The 18,653-nt window shown below is 37.4% G+C and overlaps 1 protein-coding gene across 1 annotated transcript in view; it reads right to left on the bottom strand.

The window, feature by feature from the left end:
* Positions 1 to 18,653, bottom strand: part of LOC103255563 (focadhesin-like) — a gene marked incomplete at its 3' end in the record, with an annotated part of 146,851 nt that overhangs the window by 72,540 nt on the left and 55,658 nt on the right. The window contains exon 6 of the mRNA XM_021710188.1: positions 5,341 to 5,442. Within this exon, the coding sequence (XP_021565863.1) occupies positions 5,341 to 5,442 (102 nt within the window). The remainder of the gene's footprint in view (positions 1 to 5,340; positions 5,443 to 18,653) is intronic.

Raw genomic sequence — 18,653 nt, 5'->3', positions numbered from 1 at the left:
TAAGGTTCTATGGTTTGAGGTTTTACATTTAGGTCTCTGATCCATTTGGAGTTAACCTTTGTGCATGAGGATAGATAGGGGTCCTGTTTCAATCTTCTGCATGTGGTCAACCAGTTTTCCCAGCACCATTTACTGAATAGGTTCTCTTCTCCCCACTGGTAGAGAATTTAAGTGAAAGGAATGAATCGGTAAAAGCTTATTGGTCAATAAGCCAAAGACAGTTAATAATCTTTTTTCCTTATGAATATCTGGACAAATTTTATTAGAATAACTACTTTCCCACTGCAATGTAATATGCTTTGGAGATAAAAATAAGCAAAGGGTAAATTTATTATTTATTGACTGGATAAAGCATTGGGAAAAGGAAGCATTCTTAAGAATTACCCTAAAAAGAAGCTTAATGATAAATTTGACACAGCAGCAGCTGTTGCTTTTATAAGGCATCCCAATCTATTTAACAATAAGAGAGAAAATTCATCAACCAAATGTGTTTACAAATTTCAGTTTGTTGCCGGGCTCGGTGGGTCAGTCTGTAATCCCGCGCCTTTGGGAGACTGAGGTGAGTGGATTGCCTGAGCCCGCGGGTTCGAGACCCACCTGAGCAGCGAGACCTCATCTCTACAACAAATCAAAAAATCAGCCAGGCGTGGAAGCGTGCCTGTAATTCTGGCTACTCGGAAGGCTGAGGCGGAAGGATTGCCAGAGCCCAGGAGGCAAGGTTGCGGTGGCCGGGAGCGGCCACTGCACTCCAGTCTGGGCAACCGAGTGAGACTCCAAATCAAAAAAAAAAAAAAAAAAAGTTTCAGTTGGTTGTTTCTGACAGGGTTAGACAAAGGCTTATTGGGTGAATATTAATATATTCTCTTTGAAAATGCAATCCTAAGCAAGGTAAGAGAGGATAATAATAATGTTCATTTGGAGCTACTCATTCAAATGTTACATGAATTTTTCTCACTGGCAGCTGATCACAAGGTGCTATGGACTGAATATCTGTGTCCCAACCCTCAAATTCATATGTTGAAATCCTCGTCCCCATGATGGTATTAGGAGGTGGTATTAGGTGATTAGATAATGAAGGTGGAACCTTCATGAATGGGATTAGTACCCCTATAAAAGATGCCTAAGGGAAGTCCCTTGCCCCTTCCACTATGTGAGGTCATATGGAAGAGATGGCCGTATAGGAACCAGAAAGGAGGCCCTCACCAGAAATTATATTTGCTAGCACCTTGATCTTGGATACCCCAACCTCCAAAACTGTAAGAAATAAATTTCTGTTGTTTATAAGCCACTCCATCTATGGTATTTTCTCACAGCAACCCAAACTAACTAAAACACAAGTTCCCTATATCTCTTTAAAGCTTCCTATAGCAGTATATCCATCCTACCTAGAAATCCCACCTAAAATTGAAGTTATGACACATAGACCAATGGAACAGAATTGAGAATCTAGGAATAAAACCGCTGGCATACAACCATCTCATCTTAGACAAAGCTGATAAAAACAGTATCCAGCGAAAGGATAGCTTATTCAGCAAATGATGCTAGGAAAATTGGTTAACTACAAGCAGAAAAATGAAGCTGGACCCCTTATTTTTAAAAATTAACTCAAGACGTTCTTAAATTCCTGGCCTCAAATCACGCTCCTGCCTCCACTTCCCAAAGTGCTGCGATTATGGGTGTGAGCCACCACGTCTGGCACAAGATGGATTAATGACTTAAACAATATCTCAAACTGTAAACATTCTAGAAGAAAGCACCAGACACACTCTTCTGAACAGCAGCCTAGGCACAGAATTCATGACCAAGACCTGAAAAGCAAAAGCAGCAAAAGACAAAATTGACAAGTGGGACTTAAACTTGAGTTTCTACACAGCCAAATAAACTATCATCTGAATTAACAGACAACCTACAGAATGGGAGAAAATATTTGCAAACTATTTATCCAACAAAGGTTTAGTATCTACAAAGAACTCAACCAAATCAACAGGAGAAAAACTAACACCACATTTTAAAAGTAGGCAAAAAACACTTCTCAAAGGAAGACATACAAGCAGCCAATAAACATACGAAAAAATGTTTGACATCACTAATAATCAGAGAAATGCACATCAAAACCACAATGAGATAGCATCTCACACCAGTCAGGATGATTTTTATTAAAAATATCAAAAAAACAGGCTGAGCATGGTGTCTCAAAATCCCAACACTTTTGGAACCCAAGGCAGGAAGATTGCTTAAGTCCAGAAGTTTAAGACCAGCCTAGGCAGCACAACAAGACCTCGTCTCTACAAAATAATAAAAATTATCTAAATATGGTGGTACACACCTGTAGTCCTAGCTACTTAAGAGACTGAAGCAGAGGGTTCACCTAAGTCCAGGAGGTTAAGGATGCAGTGAGCCATGATCATGCCACTGCACTGGGTGACAGAGTGAGACCCTGACTTAAAAAAAAAAGTCAAAAAAACAACAGATGCTGGCAAGGATGCAGAGAAAAAGGAAAGCTTCTATACTGTTGGTGGGAATACAAGCTAGTTAAATCCCTGTGGAAAGCAGTTTGGAGATTTCTCAAAGAACTAAAAATAGACCTACCACTAGACCCAGCAATCCCTCTATTAGGTGTATACCCAAAAGAGCACAAATCACTCTACCAAAAAGACACCTGCATGTGCATGTTTATCACAGCACTAGTTACAACAGTAAAAACATGGGACCAAAATAGTTGCCCATCATTCCTGGAATAGACAAGGAAAATGTGGCACATAATACACGATGGAATACTACAAAGCCATAAAAACAAGAAAAATCATGTCCTTTGCAGCAACATGGATGCAGCTAGAGACCATCATCCTGAGCAAATTATCACAGAAAACGGAGTACCACATGCTCTCCCTAATAAGTGGGAGCTAAACACTGTACACACATGGGCACATAGATGGGAACAGATACTGGGGCAATCCTAAAGGGGGTAAGGAGGAAAGTGGGGGGAAGAGCTAAAAACTACTCACTGGATACCATGTCCATGACCTGAGTGATGGGCTCAATAGAAACCCAACCCACTCAATATTTCTATGTAACAAACCTGCACATGTACCCTCTGAATCAAAATAGAAAATAAAAAGAAAGAAAATTGAAGTATGGACTCAGAAATAATGTTCTAAGAAACCATATCTATAGGATATTATAAACCCTTCAAGAGTAAGAAAGTATGAACATAGCTGGTGTGGCAAATGTAATTCAGGCATTACCCAGGATAATGGTACCTTATCATGACCTTCTATGACAGTACTATGTAGTGATATTACATATTGCAAGGCACTCTACAAACCACTACCTGGGCCTTGCCAATCCAGGGGCATCATTTATAGAAATTCAACATTTATAAAGGAGCTAGAAATGTGCCAGGTATTATTAATACAAACAATAATGGAACAAAGTCCCTGCCCTGAGAAGGTTTCACAGTTAATAGAGAGTAATCATATGACAATGTAGAAGCGTAATGAAATTACAACTCCAACTTATTACAGGAGAATACAAGAGAGACCCCTAATCCAGCTTGCAGTAAGCAAAGAGTTTCTTGGGCAAAGAATGCCTAAATTGAAATTTAAAATAAAGAAATTAGGCCAGGTGCAGTGGCTCACACCTATAATCCCAGCACTTTGGGAAGTCAAGGTAAGAGGATTGCCTGAACCTACAGGTTTGAGAACAGCCTGGGCAAATTGGCGAAATCTCATCTCTACAATAAATCAAAAAAATTAGCTGGGCGTAAAGGCGCATGCCTGTATTTCCAACTACTTGGAAGGTTGAGGCGGAAAGATTGTCTGAACCCAGAAGGTTAAGGCTTTAATGGCTATAAGTGTGCTACTGCCCTCCAGCCTGGGTGACAGAGTGAGACTCCAACTCAAATAATAAATAAATTAATAAATAAATGAATAAATAAATAAATAAATAAAATAGAGAAATTAGGAAGGAAGGGAACAAGATAAGATTCAAAAGAATAAGGTAGATAACCCGTAAGAAAAAGCATGAAGAAAGGGAACACCACTGCTTCCTGTGGGGAACAAGCAAGTCAGTGTGCTGCTAAAGCATAACTTGCAGAATGAAGATAAGAAAAGATAAAGCTGATGAGACAGATTAGAACCATATCATATACAGAGCCTAGCATGACACAATAGATTCTATCTTGTAGTCCAAGGAGTGTCAAATTGCATCAGAAAAGCTTTTTGTTTTTCAACAGAAAGCTTCCATAAGATATCAACAAGTAAGTGCTAAGAATACAGAGCTGAAGGGGTAGGGATGCCCCCCATGCTTAGCCCACGCAACGAACAGCATAGTTTGAAAACCACAGCCATGGAGATTTAAGCAAGAAAGTGATACAATAAGATCTGCTCTCTTGATATCACACTGATGGATGTTTAGAGAATGGATTTGAGCAGGACAAGATTGGAGCTAGAGGCAACAGTTAGGAACAGGTAACAACAGCCACAGCAAGAGTTACTGAGGACCTGAACCAGTGCCATGGTCTTAAGGATAGAAGAAATGAGAGTAGCTTTGAGGACCACCACGATGCCTTGGTGAAGACAAACAAACTGCACATACGGTGGCTCGGTGATTACATTTGGAAATATGACTTCATCCTAGTTGGTAGGTTTTTAACAAAGAGATTAACTCACCAGTCAATTTCCAGGAGGAAGAACATATTTCTTTTATGTATTGTGTACAATCACTGAATATTTTTAAACAACTTTCATAACCACTCACCATTGCTTAACTTCTTCAAAAACAGCTTTTCTTATATTCAGTATTTCAACAACCAATAAATCTGACAGTTTTTTTTTTATTTTACTTTTAAACAGAAAATAAAGACCAGGAGTGGTGGTTCTTACCTGTAATCCCTGTACTTTGGGAGGCCGAGGTGAGAGGATAGCTTGGGCCCAGGAGTTTGAGATCAGCTTGGGCAACACTGCAAGATCTCATCTCTACAAAAAATTAGCCAGGCATGGTGGTGTGCACCTGTAGTCCCAGATACATGAGAGGCTGAGATGGAAGGACCAACTGAGCCTGGCAGGTTATAATTGCAATGAGCCATAAGCCATGTTCGTGCCACTGGACTCCAGCCTGGATGACAGTGTAAGACCCCAAACCCCCAAAAAAGAAAAGGGAAGGGAAGAAAGAAAAGAAAAAAAAAGAGAAAACTACAAACTTCTCTAGGACATTTCTTCAAGATAAAATATTATAGTCAAAGCAGCATAAGAAACAAAAACAAAAACAAACCAAAAAAAACCCAACCTAGCTCTCAGCATAAACCATTCTATCTCCCTCAATTATTTTATTTTACATTACCTTTCAGGGCATTGCTGGAAAAAAATCGTCAGCTGCTGCAAAAGTACAGGCCAGCAATCAGGTCTGTGTTCAAGCACAGTGATCAAAGGTTGAGGATGATTTCTGAAAAACACAAAGTGACATGGCAAGCTGTCATTTCAGGACTATACTTTCTCAACATCCAAATACAATAGCAAGGAGGCCAAAACCATCTAGAGACTTTCTTCAGAATTCGTAACTGCTACAAAATTATCACTTGATGCATTTGTTGCAGAGTTGATTCATTAGAATGGAATTTTGCCCCCTTTATTTAGCTTTTTTTGCAGGAAAGAAAATGGACCCTGGGGTCTCAGAGACCCAAATTTGAGAATGGACTCTGCCATTTAACAGCACTATGACTTCAGCCAGATTTCTGAACCCAGGAGCTCTCAATGTCCGTCTCCTTGATTCATTCACTCCTGGAAGTTACAGGTCACCTCCTCTTCCTGTTACTGTCTTTCAAAGCCTGGAAGGTCCATTTCCTCCAACACAGCCCCAGCTTGTAAGTACAGTCTCTCCTTACCCGTTTCCCACTACTCCTCTCCTCAGTGTATGGTTCTCCACCATACTTAAGATAAGGGGGGGAAAAAAAACTCCTCCTGTCTCAAAGAAAAAACTATCCAAACTGAAAATGCATAATATTTCTGTTCAACAAAGATGAATCTTTTTATTTGGGCTACTTCCATTAAGATACCTAAAAAGACTGTAAAAAACATTCTCAAAGAATGGGATATTAGAAAAGAAAAAAAAACACAACCATGTTATTTTAAATAGTTTTAAAAGCTTAATAACTGCAAACTGATCAGTATTTAAACTATTTGCAGTTTAAACTATTTGCAGTATTTAAACTATTTGCAGTAATTTCAAATTGATCAGCTATTTAAACTATTAAGTACTATACTCAGTTTTCAGTTATTACTGATGTGGCTTTTCTTCCAGGAAAAATGTTAAATAAAATTTAAGGCCAGGTTCGGTGGCTCAGCCTGTAATACCAGCACTTTGGGAGGCTGAGGCAAATGGATTACCTGAGCCGGCAGGTTCAAGACCAGCCTGGGCAACTTGGAGAAACTTTGTCTCTACAATAAAACAAAAATTAGTCAGGCATTGCAGTGTGTGCCTGTGGTTCCAGCTACTTGGAAAGCTGAAGCGGACGCATCATCAGAGTCCAGCAGGTTGACGCTGGGGTAGTCAGAGTGTGCCACTGCACTCCAGCCTGGGCAATAGAGCAAGACTCCAACTCAAAAAAAAAAAAAAAAAAAGCAAGAAAAATTAAAATGATTATTGTAGTAAAAAATTCAAATATAGAAATATCAATATTTTTAGCATAAAAGGAGCCACATACATAATGCTATTCTTTAATCTCAATTTTTAATTCAACCATTTATCTCCAGCAATTTTTTTTTAATCAGAACATCACTTACACCCAAATGAATTTTTAAGATTGCCTTCTTAAAATTTCCCAAGGTATGAGCACCTTATCAACATCAGCATTACCTGAGAACTTGTTAGAAATGCAAATTCTCAGGCCCTAACCCAAACCTAATAAATAGGGAAATTCTGCAGAAAATTCTGATGCGCTTTAAAGCAGTTGTTCTCAACCTTGGTTGCATGTTAAATTATCTGTGGCGCTCTTAATACTAATGCCTGGATCTCAGCTATCTTGGTACTAGGGATGGAGCTTATGCATTAGCAATTTTTTAAAGCTCTACAAGTAATTTTAATGTGTTACCAGGGTTCAAAACTGCCTCAAGTAAAAACCACTGAATAGGGAGGTCAGGGGTAGAAAATCTTCTGATTTTTTCCCCCTCTTTTAAAAACAGAAAAGTGCAGATCTATCACATTGAAGCACTCACAAGAAACACCTCTTTGACACTATGACACAGCTTCTGGGTATTATAACACCATCTCTTTCTTTCTTCTCAACCTCACCTAGTGCATAATCTATCATGCACTAACTTTACATGCTGGCTGCCTCCTGTTTGTTAAAGCACAGTCTATTTCTGACTGATTAGATTGCTACCATTGCTACAGGAACAACTTTTTTATGCCAAACACAAAAATCATATCAAAATCATGTTTCCAAATTCCAAACCCATTGGCGGTTAAACCAATCTAGAATTTGCTTCCCACTCTGGTTGCCACAAATATGAAGAAACAAATATTACAAGTTCTAAAGCCTGTCAGGTATGTCACATCAGATGAACTTCTTAAAGGTTCGGTAGAGCATATTCAGTTAAATCTATCAAACAGACTGGGCATGGTGGCTCATTCTTCTAATACCAGTGCTTTGGGAGGTTGAAGTTGGAAGACTGCTTGAGTCTGAGATCAGCCTAGGCAACATAGCAAGACCCTATCTCTACAAAACACACATATACCAAATAAAAAGGAAGAAACAGCACCACATTGACATAAGGATCATCAGACATGACCATCCATTAATCCTCTAGCTAATGGCAGCACTTATGAATATTTAAGAAGAAAATCCAAGTTACCACAACGCTTTTGTGCCATCATAAGATACTGAAATGCTTTTCAATATTCTTCCCTTGTAAGTCATTCCCTCCTCCCTTTCCCATTCCTCTCTCTTCAACACCCCCTCCCCCTAAAAAATTGCTAAGGCTCTATAGCTCCTTTTTACAACATATAGTTTTGTCAAAGTTAAATCAGGTCAACAGAAATAAGAAACAGCAATCTTAAAGTAGAATTAGAAATGATGTACCTATGGCAAACAACTCTACAATCTACTTCTACTCCACTCAGACTGAAACACTCCAGCTCTGTAGCAAGATGCTGAAGGCCTGTTTTGCTCGCTATTGGATTCAGCAGATTCTATTTACTATCTCAGACTTAAACTCCAAAACTGAGATTAAGTAGAATATAGTAAGATAGAGATAATCTAGACTAATTACTGGTTTAGACATGTGGATAGTTAATTTTTCCAAGCAGCAATATTTTTAGGGAATAATAGACAATATTAATTTGTCCAAGCAGCAATATTTTAGGGAATAATATGCAATATTGAGTCTAAGGTGCTGAAAACCTTGAAGGGAAACACAAAATCTTCCTGTTGATTAGCATTTGATTACTAATATTATATTATTTCAACGGAGTATGACTAACCTAAAATCAATTAAAATTGCCAAACTTTTGTCTTAATGTTTTAATCATAATGAAGTAAAAAGTTAAATTATCCCTTATAAATCATCAAATTGCTATGTGAATACATATATAAAATAATAAATAAAGCTTTATGCCTAATTAATAGAAAGAATACATTTTTTAATTTAATAAACTTAATTGTGTAACTACCCACACATGAGAGTTTCTCAATCTTAGCACCATGACATTTTGGGTCGAGTAATTCCTCATTATAGAGGTTGTCTTATACATTACAAGATGTTTAGCAGTATCTCTGGCCTTTACCCATAAGATGCTAGTAGCAGTCCCTCTGCCCATGACAGTCAAAAATATCTCCAGACATTATCAAATGTCCCCTAGAGGACAAAATTGCCCCTGGTTAAGAATTACTACGTTAAGTAAATGACATGTACTACAGGAGGCACAACACAGAAGAAAGCATATACCAGTCCTGAGTTGTTCAAAAGACAAGATTCTATCTTCACCTTTCCTTAGACTGAATCAAAAGTAACTGATCAATTATGATCAAAATGTTCAGCTTCTTATGGAGATAGTTATCAAATATTAATAATGAGTGTTCAAGAGCAACACAACATGGTAAAAACTATAAGACTTAAAATGGAAAACAAATGTAAAATTATTCCTTTGCAAAGTATAGAATCTTGTTCCAAAAAAATAACATACATGCTAATTCGGCTATAACAGAAAATAAAGTTATTTTTCTATTAAAATATTATAATTGAAGCATTTAAAATTCCATAAGGCTAAGTATAATTCACTCTTGATGTATTCAAGAATTGATTATTACTTTTACAGATTATTCAAGATGCTTCTTTTTTCCTCCTCTCACTTGCCGCTTGCTAGCCATTCTACTTCAAGTATACCCAACTGAGAAAGGTCAAGGTAAATGAAAGAATCCACAATTTAAACAAGTCAAACTAATAAATTTAAATTAGAGTACTATTGATCAAAGAAAGAAAGAATAAGAAAAACACCAAAACAAAACCTGAGTTATGCCTTAAAACGTCAATTATCCCCCAAACTGCTGTTCAAATTATGAAGAATAGGTTGACTACAACTCTATTCAAAATAATAGATGGGCTGTCCATATAATAAACCTAATCACTTATAAAACTAATAGTGACAGACATTAAGCTATGTAAGATTAGAGAAAAATAAACACAAATGTGGCACAATATCATCATTACTGTTACTTATATGAGCAGTGGCTACAGAACATCATCCGAATCAAAGACTATTATGTGGTCATGCCCATGTCTCAGGAAAAAAAGGAAGTGGAGAGGTGAAATAAAATATTGGGGGGTAGGGGAACTGAAGTAAGAATCAAGATTTCCAAATTTACATCCGGCTTTGCAACAAATCATGTGATACCAGGCAAGAGACTTAACTGCTCTTGGTCAAAGTTTCTTCATCTATAAAATGAGGAGATCAGACTAAGTACCTTCCAGTGCAAATGTTATATAACCCAAGCCACTCATTAATGCTCTAACCTTAGTACTGCTCAGAACTAGAGGGGGAAACAAACCCTGTAAAGGCAAAAAAGCAGTAAGGGTGATAGCTCTCTACAACTAATAATTCTGTCTCTAGCCTAAATGGCTCTAAAGCTAATAAAATCTAAGGCCTTAAAAAAGAGATCTCCATTTTTTAAGAGATAAATTACCCTATTTTTTTTTCAATTTCAGAGAGAAGTGAAGTGCTATGTTCAGAAAGAGCTCACAGAAATTTTTAAATCAGAATTTCCTAACTCTTGAGATATATAATAGATCTTGCTTCCTCTTTAAAAGAGAGTAACATTGTCTCTAAAGAGGAAAATCAATACAAGCCAAGCAACCAGGTCACACTTCATTGGCCACTAGTGCTTCTAATGCCTCCTTTATTGTGTGGTTTTGTTTGTTTGTTTGTTTTTTCTGCCATAGGTGAACCAATTTGTTGCACATTCATTGGAACTTTCCCATTTCATGATTTGTAAGTGTTTTAATTGCAATTTTAAATAAAGCATTTAACACAGTAACTAGCAAACAGAAGCACTCCATAAATGGGTGCTATTGTGATTATCATCAGAATAGGTTTGTTTCTTAAATTACAGCATAAGCAGCTTGAAAGCTGGGTATACGTCTTAATCTTTTTGTTTCCCTTTCTGTGTCAAATGCACATCTACAACAAATATAATTATCAGACACACACACTTCCCCCAAATCACCTTTTAAAACTCTTAAGCTGGTTCACTCATGTTGTTGCAAATGAGAGAATAAACTGGATCACATAAAACCAATTTATCATAGTCCTCTGGCACACTGTACCAAAGTCAAGACTATTCGGAGAAAAAAAGCACAGAGGAAGCACACAGAGTTGGTATCTAATACTTCAGCACTCTCCACCCTTTACTAATATTGTCAACAACACAGAGCAGTATAGTACATGCATCTTAACAAAATGGAGTGGGGAAGGAATGAATGATAAATGCATGGTTCCAGCAGACTAGCACAGCGGCAATGATAAAATAAGATATGTAACTAGATTCACCTTTCCAAGCATAAATACATCAATCTTAATAGAAATGAGGTTGTAAAAAAAATTTGTCTTGTGGTAGGCAAATCAGAAAGCAAAAGTTATTTGTAACCTTTAGGTCACCTCAACCTTCTTGCTACATCTCTGAATATAGGAAAGATATTATTTGATTTACATCATAAATTTAGCGACAGACACAGATTGCTTTTTCTGTGTGAGGAAACAATGCCTGCAGTCACCATGCATTTTCATGTATGCAGCTGTGACCCTGGTGCTTTCAGAGCATAGCACAGCACTTACTACATCAAATATGCATTTTAAAAGCATTTTCTACCTGCTCTGAATTTTTATTTGAATGTGTTGGTTAAAAGCTAAAAAGAAATTTTTAAAATCTGCAGATTTCAAGTAAAAGACTGCATAATAAAAAACCTACAAAGATTCCACCATGAGTATTACTATAAAAAAGAAAAAATGAATCACAAAAATATTAAACAGTAGTTGTGAATTGCACATATCCAATAGCACAATTTTAAGACAAATGCATTTCCACATAGGCTTCTAGGAAAAGACTTGGAGCAAACGAGATTTTTATTTTGACATTTTTGACTGGCTACATCTTTTTCTTTGAGTCTATAAGACAGATAGGGAAAATGTAAGATTCCTCTGAAAATATACCTCATGTTACAATGATTCTGCCCTCACAATGAACCTTTCCTAGGATCTCTATTTTGAGAGTCAGAGTTTTAATGCAAAGGTATCTGCCAATATCAGAAGTCTGGAACTATTTTTATGTAAAAGGTAATAGGTGGGGGAAAAATAGAAGTACTTAGAGATCCAAAACCTTTGTTTTATTAAATTACGTGCTAAGATCACACACGCATGCACACATACTCACACAACTAGAGACGAATAGGTTAATAAGACAAAAATTACATTTTTGTGGACATAAAGACATTTATCGCAAATTACAATGCCAATTTTTAAATTAAACATCTACATTTAGAAGAACTTATAAAGTGTTTTCTGGTGCTATTGCTAACTGGAAGACCGTACAATGTGTGTAGCTTATTCTTCAGGCATAATTATAAATCCTGGGTGTAAATTCCAGGTGGTTAGAACTAAAAATTGTGAACAAAGACTTTCCAGAGTGGAAAACAGGAGACAAAAGAGGAAATGAAAACAGAAGCAAAACATGCAGCCACACAGAATGGAACAGCAAGGAGACAGATGGCCCTTCGAAAGTATTATTGGTTATGTTTTCTCAATTACTGTCCTAGCTTCTTCTTATCCTTAACTTTGCTGGTCTTTTTCAGGAGTGAATCTGACACTGATAGTAACTTCTTTCCCATCTTCTTTCTTCTGACTTTTCTATAATTCTTTCTACAGCCTTGTCTGAAATTATATGTAAAATTCTGAGTACATATATATGTGTATATTTTCTAGATGAAAGTCCAAAACTTTTATGTAATTCTTAAAGAAGGTCCTGACCCCAAAGGAGCACATATCAGTAAATTTAACCTAAATATATCTAAGATAATAGCTGCAATTCAGCCTTGTTAAACTCCTGTTTTCAAAACATAAACTGTAAAGACCATTTCCCAAAAAAAAGGTTATATATTATGTGTTCTGCCCAGAAAAGGCGGCTCCCTGGGTATTTAAGTTTTTATAACTTCAGAAAAATAAAATATATTAATGTATTCTACTGGTTTCAGTCCCTTAATGGCAGCTTGACTGTGTAGTACAAACAATTTAATAATGGTGTCATGTTTACTTCATACTAAGTAAAAACAAACATTTATACCTCAGGAGACCCCTTTAGATAAAATATTCAATTATTGAAATAATCAGCCCTCCAAACAATAAAATGTTCGCTTTGTCAACAAAACCATATAATAGCTGATGGTCAGGGGTTTTTTTGTTTTTGTTTTTTTGTTTTTTGTTTTTTGGTTTTTTGGTTTTTTTTGAGTTGGATTCTCACTCGGTCGCCCAGACTGGAGTGCAGTGGCCGCTCCCGGCCACCGCAGCCTCAACCTGCTGGGCTCCGGCGATCCTTCCGCCCCAGCCTTCGAGTAGCCGGAATTACAGGCATGCGCTACCACGCCCGGCTGATTTTTTGGCACGTGTAACCTATTTAAAAGAACTTTTAGCCAGGCTCGGTGGCTCAGCCTGTAATCCCACGCCTTTGGGAGGCTGAGGTGAGTGGATTGCCTGAGCCCGCGGGTTCGAGACCCGCCTGGGCAGCGAGACCTCATCTCTACAATAAATGAAAAAATCAGCCGGCCGTGGTAGCGCGCGCCTGGAATTCCGGCTACTCCGAAGGCTGGGGCGGAAGGATCGCCGGAGCCCGGCAGGTCGAGGCTGCGGTGGCCGGGAGGGGCCACTGCACTCCAGTCTGGGCGACCGAGTGAGAATCCAACTCAAAAAAAAAAAAAAAGAATTAGAAGATTCTAAGCAACATCACTAAGAAATAGTAAATGTAATAATGAAATTTATGTAGAAATAAAAATCAGTAGCTAAACACCTACCCTTACTAAAGACTACAGTTTATTAGTAGTCTAGGCAAAAGTAAAAGGCAAAAACACTAAAAATTTAATGACATTAAAAAAAAAATCCTGGATAGATAAAACTTGATGTATCTGTACAATGAATAAAAAGAAATGAAGTAATGGTACATGCTACCACATGAATGAAACCGTGAAAACATTATGCTAAGTGAAAGAAGCCACATTGTATGAATTCACTTATACGAAACACCGAGAATAGGCACACCATAGATAGAAATGGTAGTGTCTTCCAAGGGCTGGGTGGGGGTAGGGGAATGACTGATAATGGGTATTTATTTTGTGCGTGATGAATATACTCTGGAATTAGACCATGGTGATGGTTACATAACTTTGTGAATATAATAAAAACCACTGACTTGAGCACTTTAAAATAATGAATTTCATGGCATGTAAATCACGCCTCTAAAAAAGCATTAAAAATATCCCAAATTAAAAACAGCCACATAATATTTTAAGTTGTTAACCATTTTTTAATTTTAGAAACTCATATATCATGTAAAGTATAAGTGTATTGTCAATATAATAAATGTTTTAACTTTGACTTCTTTTAGAGCATAAGTTCAAACCAGAATCTAATTTATCCCCTTAATATCCTTGATTGATAGCTTAATTGTCATTTCCACCTCTAAAACATATCACCATCTCCTTTGCCACTAATAAATGTGAAGGGAGTGGTGGAGTTGGAAAATCATTTTGTAGTCATCACAGTAAAAATTGTTTGGGATGGTGAGCTAATGAGGAGCGGATCTCCTCATTAGAAGTGTCCTCCCCACACATTGCTGATTAGTTGCAAAAGGAAAATGATAACCACACAGCAGAGAAACCAGACTCTATATGAGAGGGTGCCAAAAAAAATGTATACACATTTTAAAAAAGGAAAAAACTATATTAAAATTGTAATACTCAATATATACCGATAATAATTCTGCAGTAACAAAAGGTGTCCGAAGTGGTTACCATCAGCGCCTGGACACTTCTGATGACGGCAAACTACTGCAGAACTTGTGGCTGTGCGAGGCCTCTTGGATCTCCCCTTATGCACATCACACACAGTACCATGCATCTCAAACTTATCACGAATGTGTGCCATTATTAGGCGTGTTGGAGATTCTGTTGCATGCTTACATCTCCATTGTCGTACTTCCATAATGTTCTCGAATTTCAAATACCACTTCAAAATGGTCTTGTGCTCCTCAAATGATAACCGTGTATCCTGTTTGTTCTGCCTGTCGCATGGTAACGCTAGAATTCGTTTGATTAATACCATCTTTTCAGCTAACGTCATACTACACACTGCTACTGTAATTCAATTCAACTCCAATAAGTAAAACATAGACAGCATCTCTTAAAATGTATATACATTTTTTGGCACTGAGAGAGAGGACAAAGTCTCACTCTATCACCCAGGTTGGAGTACAACAGCATGATCACAGCTCACTGCAGCCCAACCTTCTGTGTTCATGTGATCCCTCTGCCTCAGCATCCTGAGTAGCTAGGACTACAGGCAGGCACCACCGCATCTGGCTATTTTTTTTTCTTTTATTTTTTTTTTATTTTTTTTTTATTTTTTTTTTTAGAAACAAGGTCTTGCTTTTTTGCCCAGGCTGGTCTCAAACACCTGGCTTCCAGCAATCCTCCCATCTCAGTTTTCCGAAGTGCTAGGATTGCAGGCATGAGCTACCACGCCCAGTCAAAAGCAGACAACACTTTGAATAGGTGATAAAAATTAAAATCCCCAGTAAGGGCAAGATGGGCATGAATGTCTCTAGATGTGATATCCTCAGAAGGGCACAGAATCATTTATACATATTCAAAAATGCCAATGCCATGAAAGACAAAGAAAATATGAGAAAAAGTTCCACACTGAAAAAAGGCTAAAAAGTATGAAAACTAAAGGCAACATGTGATCCTAAACTGGATCCTATACATGAAAAAAAGTATAAAAGGATATTATTAAGACAATGAGCAGAACTGGAATACAGACTATACACTAGAAAAAAGTATTGTATCAATGTCAAATATTCTCAATTTGATAAATGTACTCTGGTTATATAAGAGAATATCCTTATCCTTAGAAAGCACACTATTTTAAGTATTTCACATGTTTTTTATTAATTATATACAGAGAATTAATTATATCAAGCAAACGTGGTAAAGAGTAAGAACACTGACAAACTTAGGTAAATGGTGTACAGAATTCTTTTGTACTATTCTCATAACTTTTCTAAAACCTTAGAACTATTTCAAAACAATAAGTTAAAAAGAAAAGCCTTCAATGGCTTTCCACTATTCTTACTGAAACCAAAGGCTTTGCCATGGCCTTGCATATTAACCCATGGCCTTCTCCTGAGCTTTAGACCCAGCCTCTTCTCCCCTAGAACACTAAACCAGCAGCCTCCTGTTAGTTTCTCTAGTGTGCCAAGCTCTTTCACACAGCAGCATCTAGGAACTTGATTTTCTTACATCTAAAACACTTCCTGAGTGCTCCATGTGGCTGGCGCCATGCCATTCTTTAAAATGTATAGTAAGAGAAAATGCAAAAACAGGTTAATGCTGAGAAAATGCTAGTTATCCAAATTAAAAATGGGACTAACATTTTGAAATCCACAACTACAAACTGGTCTTTGAGCACTTATATCAGTATTTATCTTGGACTTTCTTTTGTTTTTCTTCACCTGATGGCCCTAAGGGATGAATGGATTTGACCTCAGTGATAAGGAAAAGAATCAATATGAATTACAAAGTATCTCACACACACCTTTCAGTCCTTAAAATTAACTCTCCTTCCAAATAAACTACAAACCACTACACAAATTAGTGAATACACACATAGAACATATAACTTAATCTACTCAGGGTACAACCATCCATCACCATTGGCCTAATCACCTACTTCAGAACATACCATCTCCCAAAAACATTTCATATTCCCTTATTTCAGAAAGTACAGCTCGATGTTGATCAGACCAAATCTTCCCACAAATAAGATTCTTAACATTTGATATTTGTGCATGGCAGCCACTGTCTGGCACATCAGAATGATACACAAATTCTGGAACAAACAGTTACTGCTCATGAATTCACAGCTATTTCCTCACTTTCACTGAGAGAAGAGAGTTCCTACAAAGACTGCCATAGCATGAATATGAAGAGAAAAAATTAAAAGCTAAAGCACATGATAAAATTTCAGTGAAAAATGGCATATTACAAAGCAAATGAGAAAATGAGCCTTTAATAATTTACAACTAATGAAAATTTAGTTCAGCTATTCTTTCTTGCATCTAAAACACCAGTCAAATATTGATTCTCTGCCCCACTTCCTGCATGATCAATACTGGAAAATATTTAAATAACTTAGCTAAATACAAGAGTGTTTCAGAAAAGCGGACTTCTATCTAAACAAAAGAAAATTCATGCCAAATAAAAGGAGAGACAGTCTGAACTGAACAATGTCTTAGCTGCGGCTTTAAAAAAAAGTTAATTAGTATTTTTTAAATGGCTCATACCTAGCAAAGACTTCTAAAATTCTAGAAAATAGTTAAGCACCTAAATCAGAGGTCACAAACCTGTTGCCCATGGATTGCATCCTGTGAGCAGATATGTTTTGTCTGCCCACCTTATATTTTTAAAAATTTGAATTGGTTGCATTTAATCAGGAGATTTCACACAAAAATCTTGTTTATATCGAAAGTTCCACAGGTTTGGCAGCAAGGAAGCCCCATTGCCTCACTGCAACAATTGACCAGCGGCTCTCCACCCTACCTACACACTGGAAATCATAGAGGAAGCTTAAAAAAATGCCTGAGGCAGACCCTGCAGTCATTCTGGGTAAAGCTCAGGCATCTTTATATTTTAAAGTTCTGCAGAGGGCTCTAATGTGCAGCCAGAGTTGAAACTAATGGGCCTAGAGTTTTATGCTTGGCATATGCTCCTCGGTTAACCACAGTAGCCAATTGCACCCCCATCCTCAAAGATACTGAGAGTTGCGGCCCCATTTAAATATCCCCAACTAATCTTGTTTAAGCCAACAAAGCCAAAGAAATAACTGTCTAGGAAGAAAGGTTCAGTTAAGCAATATGAACTTTATTAGCTACACACACTCTAATTCAATGTTTCTCAAAGTATTGTCAGTATGCTGCCATTTAAATTTCTTGTTAAAATGCAGTTATCTAGGCATGTTACAGACATATGCAGGGAAAACTATGAGGATGAGCATTTTATGCACAGTAAACACTAAAAACCAGTGTCATTTTGAAAGAGGATGTTCAGGATTCTCTTTACTCTCTCCCCTCCTGCACCCACAGCCACCTTCCCACCTTCTGACCACGAAGAACACTAACGTGTTGGGGCCATGGAATTATTTCATTGAACAAATCAATGATCTCTTACACTCTCTCCTGCATCCACAGTTGGCTTGCTCTCTTTGGACTGCTTTTCTTTAGAATTACTTTGTTTGTGCTGCTGGCCTCTTCATTATCCATGACTGACACAGTAAGACTAACTTGGTGCCTTGGTGCTTCCCAAATAAGAAACAGAAGAAAGGAGTCTTGATTAAGCCACTCAAGAGCTCCTCTACTCTAACCTAAGGGGGTCCTTGCAGCCCACGTGTGGTGCCATCAATCTCTCAGAGGTTGAAGCAATATTTCTCAAGTGTGATCCACAAATGACCTATATCCATATTGCTGAGTAAGTGGATAAACATGCTACTTCCCGAGTTTCACACAGAACCTACTGAATGAACAAGATGCCTGACAAGTGAGATTGAGAAGCTATCCTTTTAAAAAGCTTCCCAGGTGGTTCTTACGCAAGAGAAGTTTGAGAACCACTAAACTCTAGGTACAATAAAAAGAATACCCTCTCTAGAGCTATTTCAGGCAATTCATAGGGGCTAAGGGAAGCCACTGTCTAACATTGTTGGTTCTCACATCTCTCCCTCTCATTCCACTCTCATATTGGCACAACTTAACCAGTTCAGTACAGACCTTAAAACGATCAAGTATTCTGTTTTACAGTGATTCAAACTAATCAGCTATTAAGACAAAAAGAAATGAGAAATACTCAAAC

Source organism: Carlito syrichta, unplaced genomic scaffold (assembly GCF_000164805.1).
Source record: "Carlito syrichta isolate Samal-C Ts95f unplaced genomic scaffold, Tarsius_syrichta-2.0.1 Scaffold288255, whole genome shotgun sequence".
Classification (NCBI taxonomy): domain Eukaryota; kingdom Metazoa; phylum Chordata; class Mammalia; order Primates; family Tarsiidae; genus Carlito; species Carlito syrichta.
Note: the sequence above shows the minus strand (reverse complement) of the source record. Positions and strands in the feature narration are given on the sequence as shown.